Genomic DNA, 13,410 nt, shown 5'->3' on the forward strand with positions numbered 1-13,410 from the left:
ATAAATGGTTCAGGGTTTCATGAAATAAAAGCTTCATGGAAAAGTAATATCCTTTAATATCTCTTATTATTTTATTCCAGTAATCCAAGATTTCGGTAAATATTTGCTAATGAGGTCTAAATTAGTTATTTACTCTTTGTGGATATATCATTGAATGATCGAATACTAAAAGTATTTTCAAAATGTTGTACAATTTTGAATTTTCTCAAAGCTGGAACCAATTTTATATGTGGTAAATGAAGGGTTGAATTATTTATTAAAAAAATCAAATTTGTTGGAATAATAATAATAATAATAATATGGTTTGATCAGGAGCCGACACCAATTTTATATGATATAAATTTTATATTATTACATTAATAATTTATTTCTTGGAAAAGAGATCGAAGTCTCGGTAAAACAACATTAATACTTTTTATTATATAAGAGATTAATAGATTATATTTTGTTTATGATATTGTATCAATTTGACAACGGCTTTTAATCTCTTTATTTTTTAGCTAAATTTATAGATTCATCGTTTTGTGTGTCCGATTGTAAAATACAAAATAGTTGGTACTAGGTACTACGTTGATCAAGACATTGACCTGTCAGCGATGGGCAGTTATTTTAAGAACCTCTTTGCTTCATACGGTTGACTTCCATCTTTCTGAATTCGGTCATACTCAACACTTAGGCTTTGAGTAGCTTCTCAACGTTCTTCATCAGGTTTTTTTTTTTTTTTTTTTTTTTTTTTTTTTTTTTTTTTTTTTTTTTTTTTTATGAACTCTTATTTTCTATCAGTTTATGTGCAATATACTAGTGTGCTTCTTCAGTTTACTGTAAATATTCTCTATTGTACATTCATCCATTTTCGTCTTCTTTGCAAGTTAGTTTTTTGAAATCTTGTAAGTCTATATGATTGCATTCAAAAATGTGTTTATATATAAGGATAACTAGTCGATAATCAATCGCTGAAACGAGATTATGAGATTGAATCTGGATTTTTTTTTTAAGTTAAAACTGATTCTTAACGTTGACCTGATGACATCTATACAATTTCAGAAATGGAGCATTTGAAGTCTCCTTTTAGAGGGATTGCACATGATGTTAGAGGAAGAGCATTGTGCTATAAACAGGATTGGAATGCTGGAATTCGCTCTGGAATTGGGTAATCCTCTTCAATCCTTTGGTTTACATGCATGATATATATATATATATATATATATATATATATATATATATATATATATATATATATATATATATATATATATATATATATATATATATATATATATATATAACGCGATCTTGTTTTGTTTTTGCAAGATCATGATTGTTAGATCGAATCAACGTGATCGAAAGATCCTAAACAGTTCAAAAAAAATTATAGGGATCACATTTGATTCACTTAACTCAAAACAAAATTTAGATTTGTTTTAGATAAATAAATAACAACGATATTACAATCTTACCCAAAACGATCCAAATACGACGAGGATCGCGATTTTAAAAACTTTAGATCATATACTTACATATATGTAGTTCTATGTGTATGTATAACCTACTAATTCATCATTTCAACGACTATTTTGTCACCACTTTCTGAAAACTACAATATTGATTGAAAATGGTAATTACGATTTTTCTTTAGGATTTTGGCTCCAACTACATACATGTTCTTTGCTTCTGCACTACCTGTCATTGCATTTGGAGAGCAACTTAATAGAGATACAGGTATTTTACAGAAGAGGAAACTAAAGATTAGGATATGATAGGTAATAATTTTGTTAGTTAACATTTTCAATTGTTGTTGTAGATGGGAGGTTAAGCACTGTTGAAACTTTAATTTCTACTGCTATGTGTGGCCTCATACACTCAATACTTGGTGGACAACCTCTTCTGATATTAGGAGTTGCAGAACCTACTGTTATAATGTACACATACTTGTATAACTTTGCTAAAGGGAGACAAAATTTGGGGCAAGAGTTGTTTTTGGCATGGGCTGGATGGTAATTTTGTAACAACGCTAGTATTAGTATTTGATCATTGGATTTTGACTTAATTTTTTAAATTTTTGCAGGGTATGCACTTGGACAGCTATGATGTTGTTCATTCTTGCAATTTTCAATGCATGTGTTATCATCAATAGGTTTACGAGGATTGCAGGGGAAACTTTTGGGATGTTAATTTCTGTTCTTTTTCTTCAAGAGGCAATCAAGGTAATTAACTAAAGTCACGAATAATTTGTTAGTGTTGTTTCATGTTTTATAACTTTTGTTGCTTAGGGACTTGTGAGCGAGTTCAAGGTTCCTAAAAATGAGGACGCAAATAAAGTGAAGTATCAATTTCAATGGCTTTACACCAATGGTATGTTGGCAATTGTATTCTCATTTGGTCTTTTATACACGGCATTAAAAAGCAGGAAAGCAAGATCATGGTGGTTTGGAACAGGTGAATGGAGTATTTTTTTTTATCAAATATGTTGTAGATTCTTATCATCTTAATATGTAACAAGTATTATCTGAATATAGGGCGACTTAGAAGCTTGATAGCAGACTATGGAGTCCCATTGATGATTATAGTGTGGACAGCTGTCTCTTTCAGTGTACCTGGAAAACTCCCTTCTGGAGTTCCAAGAAGACTCTTTAGTCCACTCTTATGGGAATCTGAATCAACATACCATTGGACTGTTATCAAGGTAAATATATATTTGTAGACATTTTAAATAATAAAACTTCATAATTCGATCTTAATTCTTCCCTTGAATTTAAGTACAGGATATGGGTAAAGTTCCTCCTGCATACATCTTTGCAGCCTTCATCCCAGCTCTTATGATAGCTGGGCTTTATTTCTTTGATCATAGTGTTGCTTCACAGTTGGCTCAACAGAAAGAATTCAACCTTAAGAATCCTTCAGCCTATCATTATGACATTCTTTTGCTTGGATTCATGGTACCCATGTTTTATTTTTTTGCTTTATTATTAATTTATTATCCGAAGTTAATATTCATTAATCATTATCAAATGTTGTATCAGACATTGCTTTGTGGATTGTTAGGACTGCCTCCTTCAAATGGTGTCTTGCCTCAATCACCCATGCACACTAAAAGCCTAGCAGTTCTCAAAAAACAGGCAACTCCACAAAAAAAAAAAAAATAATAGAATTAGAAACGTATCATTAATTTGATTTATTTCTTCTAATAATGTAATTGTTTTGTTCTACCAGTTTATTAGAAAGAAGCTAGTAGCGAGTGCTAAGGAAAGCATAAAGCAGAAAGCTACCAATTCCGAGATCTACAACAAGATGCAAACCGTTTTCATAGAAATCGATAGCTCTCCAATTGTAAATCTTCAGTATCTCAAGTGTTGAACACAAGAAATAGCAACACATTTTCACAATTTTCAAAGTATGCTTTTCTAACTTATTTTTTCTTACATTACAGACAACTACGATAGTTAAAGAACTAAAAGACTTGCAAGAAGCAGTGATGAAAGTAGAAGATGGAGAAGAAAACACAAAGGCGAAGTTTGATCCTGAGGAGCACATCGATGCACACTTACCTGTGAGAGTTAATGAGCAAAGAGTCAGCAATCTACTGCAGTCGCTTCTTTTAGCAGGATCTATTTGTGCGATGCCACTTATAAAGTTAATACCAACTTCAGTTCTTTGGGGCTATTTTGCTTACATGGCCATTGATAGTCTTCCTGGAAACCAGTTTTGGGAAAGGATCTTGCTTCTCTTTATTCCCTCTGGCAGAAGATACAAGTGAGTTCTTTCATTTTTCGAGTATTAAGATTAATCACAATTCTACAGCTTTTTATTTTGTGTCATCTCAATTCCAACTTAAAAACCTAAAAATCTTTGCATCTTCACCATAAGAAAACCTTTTCCTCGTCTTAGTGGTCGATGGGTCCAACCAGTTTTAATTTTCTTATTTAATGTGAATCGTTATATTTGAAATAGAATTAGAATAACTAGATGGTATATAAAGTAAATTACAATTATGATCCTTAAGTATATGTGATTTTTACAATTTTGGTCCTTATTTCATGTGTAGAGACCAAAAACATAACAAGCACCTCAAATCATGACCAAAACTGCAAGAGAACTTTTTGGGACCAAATTTACAAAAATAGCTATACTTAGGGACGAAAGATGTAATTTGCTCTAGTACTATATGATTTTGTAATTATAGAAAAAGAGAAGTAAACTTAACAATTCATATATCTACATTATATATTTTTAGCTATTATCAAGTGTATATAATATACGAGTTAAAATCAAATGAAAACTTAATAACCCCCGAGAACTTGTGAACTTTTTTCTTGATGGTTTATTTTCCAAAAACGAAAACGACACCAAACAAAAACTATGGTTGTACGTCTAGATGAATCGCTGAAATAATTAAAAAGTGCATATGCATCCATGTGCAGATATGCACATCTATCCAACGCACATATGCACGAAAAAAGAAAGTCATTTTTCCATGTTTTTCAGCTATGAAAAAAAAAAAAAAGTAGCTTGTGCAATGTGCAATTACAAACTTGCTTTAACTTGAAAGGGCTACGATAATAATGAAGCTTTTCAAAAAGCTTTTGTTATCGTCTTATCGATGCTCCAGTTTAAAATTTCTTTTTATATTTGTATATTTATATTCTGTTATAAATAAAGTATATATATTTATATGACAGGGTTCTAGAGAAGGTCCATGCTTCTTTTATCGAGTCAGTCCCATTTAGAAGCATAGTAGTATTCACAGTCTTCCAAATCGTGTATTTCCTTGTGTGCTACGGTGTGACATGGATTCCTATAGCTGGAATTCTCTTCCCAGTTCCTTTCTTCCTTCTCATCAGCATACGCCAACACATTCTACCAAAACTATTCCAACTTCATTATTTGAGGGAACTTGATGCAGCCGAATATGAGGAAATCCTGGGTAGTCCACCAAGAGTTCCTAGTTTCAATCTCAGGGTAACTTTTTCTCAACCCATGACATAATCATAACTGAAGTTGTTAATTTTGAATCTTTGGTTTCTTCATGAACAAAATACATGTAGGAATCGGTTAGTGATCATGGTGGGAGCATTGAAGGTGAGGTGGCGATATGTGATGCTGAAATACTTGATCAAATGACTACAAATAGAGGGGAGCTCAAGGTTCGGAATCTTAGTTTCAGAGAAGAAAGACGCACACAGGTAACCCTAAATTTTGTTCGAATGATAAAACTGATTAGTATTCATATTATTTTAACCCACCTCTCCTTAAAATCTCCCCCAAAAGCAACCATCGTGTTCTTTTGGGGGCAAAATGGTCATTTGCAACAAGACTTCTTCTTTGGACCAAACCCGTAATAAATGATATAAAATAGGGACCAAACTTTTAAAAACATGTGTACTCCAAAATAAACTATCATCTATTCTTAATTATGTAGTGATTAATGACTCGTAGATCTTAAACTAGTGGTGCATTTTTGTGTTTGTGCAGCAAATTTATCACGGGGACTATATCCAGCCCGAGTGAAACACAGGAATCAATGATCATTGATGGATACCACTATGATGGCTGTGTAAAGGTAATGAATAATTAGTATGCATTTGGTGTATGCACAAGAACTCAATAAGTCTTTGTGTAATTGTGTATTTGTGTTGGTTTACTACTTTCGTTTACTTCAAGTTCAATGTGAATGTGATTATGTGAAATTGTGAATGTACAAAACAGTTATTTTATGGGGCCCAACCCAGTGGAACATTGAGCCGATCTTTATGGTTTTTAAAGAAAAAAAACCCATCGAGCTTAATTTTAAGCTTGAAAATTTCTTGAAAGGATTAAATTCATAGCAATGTGCAAAAGTGAAATATTTTGAAACTTGAATCACTTTAGAAGGAAATGGGTTAATGTTGGGTGACCAGTTAAATTTTTTATAAAACAACATTGTTTTATAGAGAAGTCATTACTCCACTTATGCTCAAGTCTTTGACCTTTTCTTCTCCGCGCCTGCTCACACGTCGATGAGTAAGCAATTGAAAATTTTTTGTTCATAAAATACCTTTATTTTAAGTAGTATTTTGTGTACAGAACAAATACTTTGTTAATTATTTAAAATAGGTGTTTTAAAAATAAATAAGCATTACCGGTTAACCTCTACCACCTACAATTAATAATACAAAAAGAAAAAAAAATCGAAAACCCTACAATTAGTATTAAAAAAAAATTGCAAAGAGTGTTATGTAGTCTTTTTATATCTGTGAGAACAAAAAACACAACAAAATCATATCATAAGGACAGTAAAGTTAGTGACAAAACACACAATTTTAACCAAACCGAAAAGACAATTTAGTAATTTACTAAAATAATTAAACTCCACATGATATGCTTACGATAATTTTGAGTATTGTTTTAAAAATTGTCTCTAAATATTATTAAAAGAGAAATCTTATGATATCATCTTAAACAATCTGGGTCATTGATTGTGTTTTCTTTATAGATTTTACACCCTCAGATCAATTTGCTTACGTCACCTTGATCAAACAAAAAGTCAACCCGTTATATTAGGAAATTAAATGTAGGAATTGAATGAAAATGATACTTGAATTCTTTCCAAACTTACAACTACAAAATCGGTTCCTTATTAATGTAAACCTTAAATTTAGGCTCTATTTCCATTCAAAATTGTTTTCCAAATATATTATATGTTGAAATCTCGGAAACAATTAATTTATAATTTCAAAAGTTTCGGATATTATTATGAACCAATACACTTTGAAGCATGATATCTTCTATTTTAAGTTTAAATGAGATTTCAATTGATTATCTGCTAATTTTCATCATATTGACTTGTATATATTTTTTAAATCTTTTTAATAATCGATTTACACAAACATTATGTCATAACTCCTCGCAGAAAACAAATAAAAAAAAAACTTCAACCTTCCCATCAGTCTGATTAGTTGAATAAATGTATGTAGTTCTTCCTTAAATCTTTTTAATCTGTAAGTTTGATATTGTTTTCGAATTTATATGTTTTTACTCATTCGTATGGTTTTTTGTTGGATACTTATAATTTGCATGTATAATGTTGTTTTTGAATTTTTTTTTGATGTTGTGTTTGGTTCTTGGTTCCATCTTTTTAATAGGTAACTATGATCCTTTTTTCGAAAATAGTAAACTAAATGTTAAAATTGAATGTTATATTATAATGAAATTATGATGTTATATGTGTGTGTATACCTTTGTAAAAAATCAATAGACAAAACAAGAGATGACATGACATAATATAACAGACGGGTTGTACAAAAGACATGAAAGCCCTCATTAGAAAGTTTTCTTATGTCTTCGGTAGTAACAGAATAACAATAAGAAATATACATTCTCAACAATTGATATGAGCTTTAAAGTTAAATATAAGCATCTTGTGAATGATGAAAATAGGCTCCCGTATTCTTTGTTCAAAAAGAATCGGTACCATACATAGGCAGGTAAGAATGCACGGTATAATAGAAGTGTGTACTCAACTAGAGTCAACATTTGACCCTGAAATACCGAAAACACCCCTCAGAACCTTCTGAAAAAAAAAATAGGTATACTCAAGGACCAAAAATGTAATTTACTCTAAACTTAAGTAAAAAAAAGAAAAATATAAATTTTGTTGTTATGCTATATGTTTTTTAGTTTTGGTTCAAAGGCAAAATGGTCACTTAAAAAAAACTAACAGTTAGGCTGTTAACTTAGGCAATCATAAAAGTTTTATGAAACAGTGAAACAATGTCCAAAAACTACAACCTGATTCTTTTAGGGACCAAAACCGACAACTAAACACATGGACCAAATATGTAAATTACTAAAAATAAATGAAGAAACTTTTGTTTATACTGATCCCCCCCAGCCCCCCCAGTTTTGGGGTCATGGTGGTGGATTGAGCTTCATCACTTCTGCCTCTAATTTGCTCTTTGCTTTATGGTAACGAATGTTCTTTGCTACCACTGGATTATTTCTTGCACGTTCAGGATTCATTGATATAATCCCTGTTGTATTTCAAATTCAATAACAAAATTGTAATTAATTAATTTCTCATTGAAGTTAATAAATTATAAATTTATCTCACTTCCTGTTCATCCAAGTTTTCTCATTGCTATAGCATTAAGAAGTTGATCATATCTCATATTTTTCTAAATAAGAAACACTAATATCAATAAAAAAGCTATTTAATTTTGTAATAAAGTTGAATTAAACAATAAGTAAATAAATAAATAATAAGAAGAAGAACCTTGTACTACCATCATATTTTATGTTTGACCTCATCATCATATTTAAATCCTCCCATAATTTGAGTCATTGTGATTAACCAAAATGCAACAATGCTTGGATCTTTCATGCTATCAATAATATGCTGAAACACAAAAACAGATGTTTTGAAGTATTGAAGTGAGATAATTGTTACAAGAGGAAAATGAGTAGAATCGTAATTGGCATTTACCTCATAAGGGTTTTTTGTTTTTTTTCATTATGTTGTAAGCTTTGCATGAAGGCTCGATGATCTGCAAAGTAAATAAAACTAAGGGGGTGTTTCTTTTTTTCCTTTATTAAATTCTGTAGTGAATGACTATATGGATAAAATGTTCTATACATAAAGATGGAAAATAAAACGCAATGAATTATGAGAAATCACAAAAAATAAGAACCAAACCTAAGAACCAACATGGAACAAAAGCCATACTTTCTTTACTTCAAAAAAATCAACGTACCTGCACATACTAAAAACCGTAAAACGAATTTCACAAAAAAAAATGTTATTTCAAAAAAAAAGGAGTCTGAAAAAAAAAAGATGGTGGTAAACCGGAGAAGGCATATCAAAATCGACAAAAAAAGCGAAGATATAAACATAAATGATGGACCTGATAAATGATTTATGTCATAGTTATCCCTAAAATAAAAAAGAAGTCATCAATAAATCTTAACATTGTCAATGATAGTGACAACAACTCAGATTAAAGAAAAAAAAGACATGATATTAGAGATGAATTGGAAGGGATGATTAGCTTCGTTGCAGATTTATTGGTTATAGTTTCTTTGTTGGTGGGGGGGGATCAATGTGGAAGGGATTATTATGTTTTTAATTATGTAAAAGTGTCGTTAGAAGGATTGTTATGTAATTAAATAGAAGTGTCGGTAGAATAATTATTAAGTGTCGGTTGATGTAACATAAAGTGTGTAACCCTCAATAGTCTAGGGAGCTATAATGTAAATATATATGTCGTATTGCAATCAAACGATTGCAACAATAATTGTAACCGGCTCTCTTGAGCCTATAAATAGGGCCTTTGCCCAAATGAAATAAACAAGCTAAGTTTGAGTGTTTAAGACTTGAGTTGATCTCAATTGTCTTCTCTGTTGAAATAGTTGTTATATTTCTGAATAGTAGAGTTCTATCCAAACTATCTATATAATTATCCAATTATTCAGCACAATCCATCGTTAATCCATCTCAACGCATCATTCAGGTATAATCTTTTCCTAGTACTCATTTATCCGTCATGTTGTTAAACTTATCAAAACAATTAATCCGTCATCATTTATTTTCAATTTGGTATCAGAGCTAAGTAACGTTCTTACTATTATTTTAAATATTAAATCTTTTATTCATATGAATATATGCATAAGCAGTATCATAAACATAATAATGAATATTCATTTTTTAAATATATGTTCAAAAAAATTCGTATGCAAAAGTCATCATTATTACTCAATCCACCAACAATTGAAACAATTGTAGTAAAAATACTTAATGCAATTATGAGTATATACCAAGAAGATTAAATATTAATAAACATTCATTTATTTCTATCCTTGGTATGACCGTCTTTATTTGTCACCATAAACATTATATAAATAATCATTATTATAAGTTATTCAAGCTATAAGTATGAGTTTTTCAAGCATAAACACAAATAAACAAGAATTAAAAATTTTTCGTAAAACATTAAAACAGTCTAAAAAATTTCTTCTAAATTTAAAAATAGACTCTAACATATCAATAATAAATTGTATATCTAATATTGAAGCAATATATATAATAAATAATAGTATAAATTGGAAACAAGAACAAATAAAAAACCTTGAAGATAAGATAACAAAATTAATTTGTTAAATAAGTTTTAAAAAAGCGTTAATAATAACTAATTCACTAGGACTAAAAAATTTTATTTAATATATATGGAAAGTTTACAAGAAAAAGTAGAAACACTAACTAAATTATTTGCAGCATTAGAAATTCCGTCTGAAATTCAAGAAAATAATATAATAGAAAATAATTCAGATAATGATGACGCAGAAGTAATATATGATTTTTCTTCAGATGATGAAAACTCTTATTTAAATCCATATAGAGATTCACAACACAATTTTGGATTAAAACGAAAACAATCATATGTTGAAGATGATTATCAAAGTCAATATATATATGGACCACCTTCATTAGAAGAAAATTTTTTATATAGACAAGGAATTGTCAAAAATAAACAAAACAAATGGGAAAAAATATCTCCACAATATATACCTAAACTATTTACTTTTCCAACAAATTCAGATATTCTTTTTATTGATTGTGAGCAAAATCCCAAAGCAAAAATTCAAGAATGGAGTAATAAAATGGGAATTCAAAGTCAATTAACTGAAGAATTAAGAAATCTACATCCAAAAATTTTTCTTAATTATATTATACATAAAACACAGGGCAATGCATATCGTTTCCTTTCATCTCTCGATGAAACAGAGACGATGATGATAGCAACCACTGACGCTATGGAAACATTTAAAAATGTATTAAATCGGCTTATTCAAGAATTCATAGGAAAACAAATAGAAGATAAAACATCTCAAGAAGATTTTCAATTAGAATCATTATGGCATCTAACTAACTTACGAATTTGTAACATGTGTTATTTAGACCCATTTATATGCGAATATTCTGAACATTATTATAATCTAGATTTTACTAGAAAAAAGATAGCATTAGACATGTTTTACCAAAAATTACCATCATTAGTAAGTCAAAGTGTAATAAAAGATTTCCAAGAAGCATTACAACAAAATAAAATTGCAGATACCTTAGGAGCAAGGATAAGTATATTAAAAGCATGGATGTAGAAAAAATGTTTAGAACAAAAAACAACACAAGATGCAAGAATTGATTTATGTTGTGATACCCTATCTAATAAAGTTAATCAATATGGTTGTAAAGATGATAAAAAACAAAAATATAAAAAGAAAATTTGGAAAAAACAAACTTATAAACCTAAATATAAACAATATTATAAACAAGGTGAAAGAAAATATTTTCGAGACAAAAAACAATATAAGAAAAAATATCAATCTAACACAAATTACTGTCCATCTAATAAAAAAGATTGTAAATGTTGGATATGTCAAGAAGACGGACACAAAGCCTACGAATGTCCAAAAAAGACTAAAAAAGAGAAAGAAACAAACTTACTAAAAATTGCATATGATCTCGGGTATGAACCTATAGAAGATTCAGGGATAGATTCAGATATAGATATTTATGCATATACAACTGATACTGATTCTGATTCAGGTAAATAGTCCTATGAAAAAAGCATTATTGGGTTTAGAACATGAGGGAAACCTCATATCTAACCTATCCAAAGTACACATCCAAAGTAAACAATGATAAAGTATACAGTGTTATGAAAATATCACCAAAGCATACGTTGATATGAAAATTCTCATATCATCATTTAAAATATTAAAAGCAAACATCATTCAGCAATCATTCAGGTACCCAAAAGGCGCAAATATTCATTCAGCAGAAATATTGAAATGGAAGCCATCATGAAGCAAGTCAAACACCAGTTAAGACAAAAAGAGGAACAAGAAGCATCATTAATCAGACAGCTTGAACTAGTCAAACGTGAAAAAGAGCAACTACAACAAACAATACAAATTATATCATCTTGTTCAGCATCTAAAGAAGAAGCAGCCAGCAGCTCAACAACAAAGTAACCAAAAGAAGAAATTCAAGAAATATCATCCGATGAAAGTCAACAAACCATGACGCCAAACCAGGAGGAGTATCCACCACTACAAGCAGATCATAAAAATATAAAGAAATGGTACGTAATTTTCAACGAAAAAAACAAAGGAGTATATAACGATTGGGGAATCGCCAGTTCATATATTCTTGGAAAAAATATCATTCACAAAAGTTACAGAACGAAAAATGAAGCAGAAACCGCATACAACGAAGCATACAAAGCAGTGATAAAAGATAACGTCGAATGTTCAAAAACAGTTCTCCTAACACCACAAAAACCTATATCCAGCTTCACACCACAAAAACCTGTATCCATCCCAAGATCCCTTAACCAATTAAATGCAAAAATTGCCCTTGAATCCATTCTATCAACCAAAGAAAAAGAAGCCATGAAAAAACCATCTGCCAAAAAATTTGCCAAATTATGGGATAGCCTCATTTCATATACCGAAGTCCATTCTTTGATGGGCTTTTATCCAGTAGCCAGACGCCCAGGTCCTAAAGCAGTTTTCTTAGCCAACTTATCAGATCCTATGACTTTATGGGATTATTTTATTCATGGATTCATTGACACCATTTATCTAGAAGGCACCAATTTACACTGCATCAGCGAGTTCCCTTCTGCTGTGCAAACTATCATCAGAAATTATAAAATACGATTGGCAAAACAGGAAAGAGGATTATTCATTAAAATGCATTCTAGCTATCCAATTTTTGATGAAGACTCTCAATTAATTGTCCCAAGTATTACTTTCGCAAACATGGGAATAAGCAACGGCTCAAAACCAACAAAAGACGATCTACCACGAGAATCACCAACACAGGATCATCTAATCTTTGCACTCGTCGGTGTCTATTTAGCATCATCACGCATAGGCAATGGTAAAGATCAGAAGTCAAGAATCAGAGTAAATTACGCCAGTAAAACTTTCATTATCTATTCGTTAACAGATAGTGAAATCACTCCGGAAGCAATGAAAGCAATTGAAATTTTCGAACAACCTTTCGAAAAGTTTTCTCATCAATTAGCTGAATTACCTACTGATATCAAAAAACAACTTTGTAAACATATTATGCATGCACCAAGACACAATTGCAGTCACTATTCAGAAAACACAGAAGAAACATCATTCATGGAAGATTAACGATAAAAGAAAACATTATTCAAAAATATGTCTTTTTGGAGGCGGGAGGAATGACGTAAGTAATAACGAAAAAAGCCATTATTGAAGACATCTGTCCTTTCAATGTGGAAGGGATTATTATATTTTTAATTATGTAAAAGTGTCGGTAGAAGGATTGTTATGTAATTAAATAGAAGTGTCGGTAGAATAATTATTAAGTGTCGATTGATGTAACATAAAGTGTGTAACCCT

General features: G+C 30.4%; 2 protein-coding genes across 2 annotated transcripts; both read left to right on the forward strand.

Moving 5' to 3' along the window:
* The first annotated feature begins 550 nt into the window (after window positions 1-550).
* On the forward strand, window positions 551-5,807 carry LOC111877142 (boron transporter 4). The gene is made up of 14 exons (XM_023873675.3): window positions 551-708; window positions 1,045-1,150; window positions 1,637-1,719; window positions 1,802-1,994; window positions 2,066-2,204; window positions 2,271-2,436; window positions 2,517-2,683; window positions 2,763-2,936; window positions 3,021-3,116; window positions 3,211-3,327; window positions 3,428-3,750; window positions 4,677-4,956; window positions 5,043-5,180; window positions 5,470-5,807. Exons 2-14 carry the CDS (start codon window positions 1,047-1,049, stop codon window positions 5,503-5,505), a joined length of 2,016 nt encoding a protein of 671 aa, XP_023729443.1. The 5' UTR covers window positions 551-708; window positions 1,045-1,046; the 3' UTR covers window positions 5,506-5,807.
* A 6,244-nt stretch (window positions 5,808-12,051) lies between these two features.
* LOC128133564 (uncharacterized) lies at window positions 12,052-13,179 on the forward strand. Its single transcript, XM_052771053.1, has one exon. The coding sequence runs from the start codon at window positions 12,052-12,054 to the stop codon at window positions 13,177-13,179; it is 1,128 nt and encodes a 375-aa protein (XP_052627013.1).
* Window positions 13,180-13,410: the final 231 nt, after the last annotated feature.

This window comes from Lactuca sativa, chromosome 4 (genome assembly GCF_002870075.4).
Source record: "Lactuca sativa cultivar Salinas chromosome 4, Lsat_Salinas_v11, whole genome shotgun sequence".
Taxonomy (NCBI): Eukaryota; Viridiplantae; Streptophyta; class Magnoliopsida; order Asterales; family Asteraceae; genus Lactuca; species Lactuca sativa.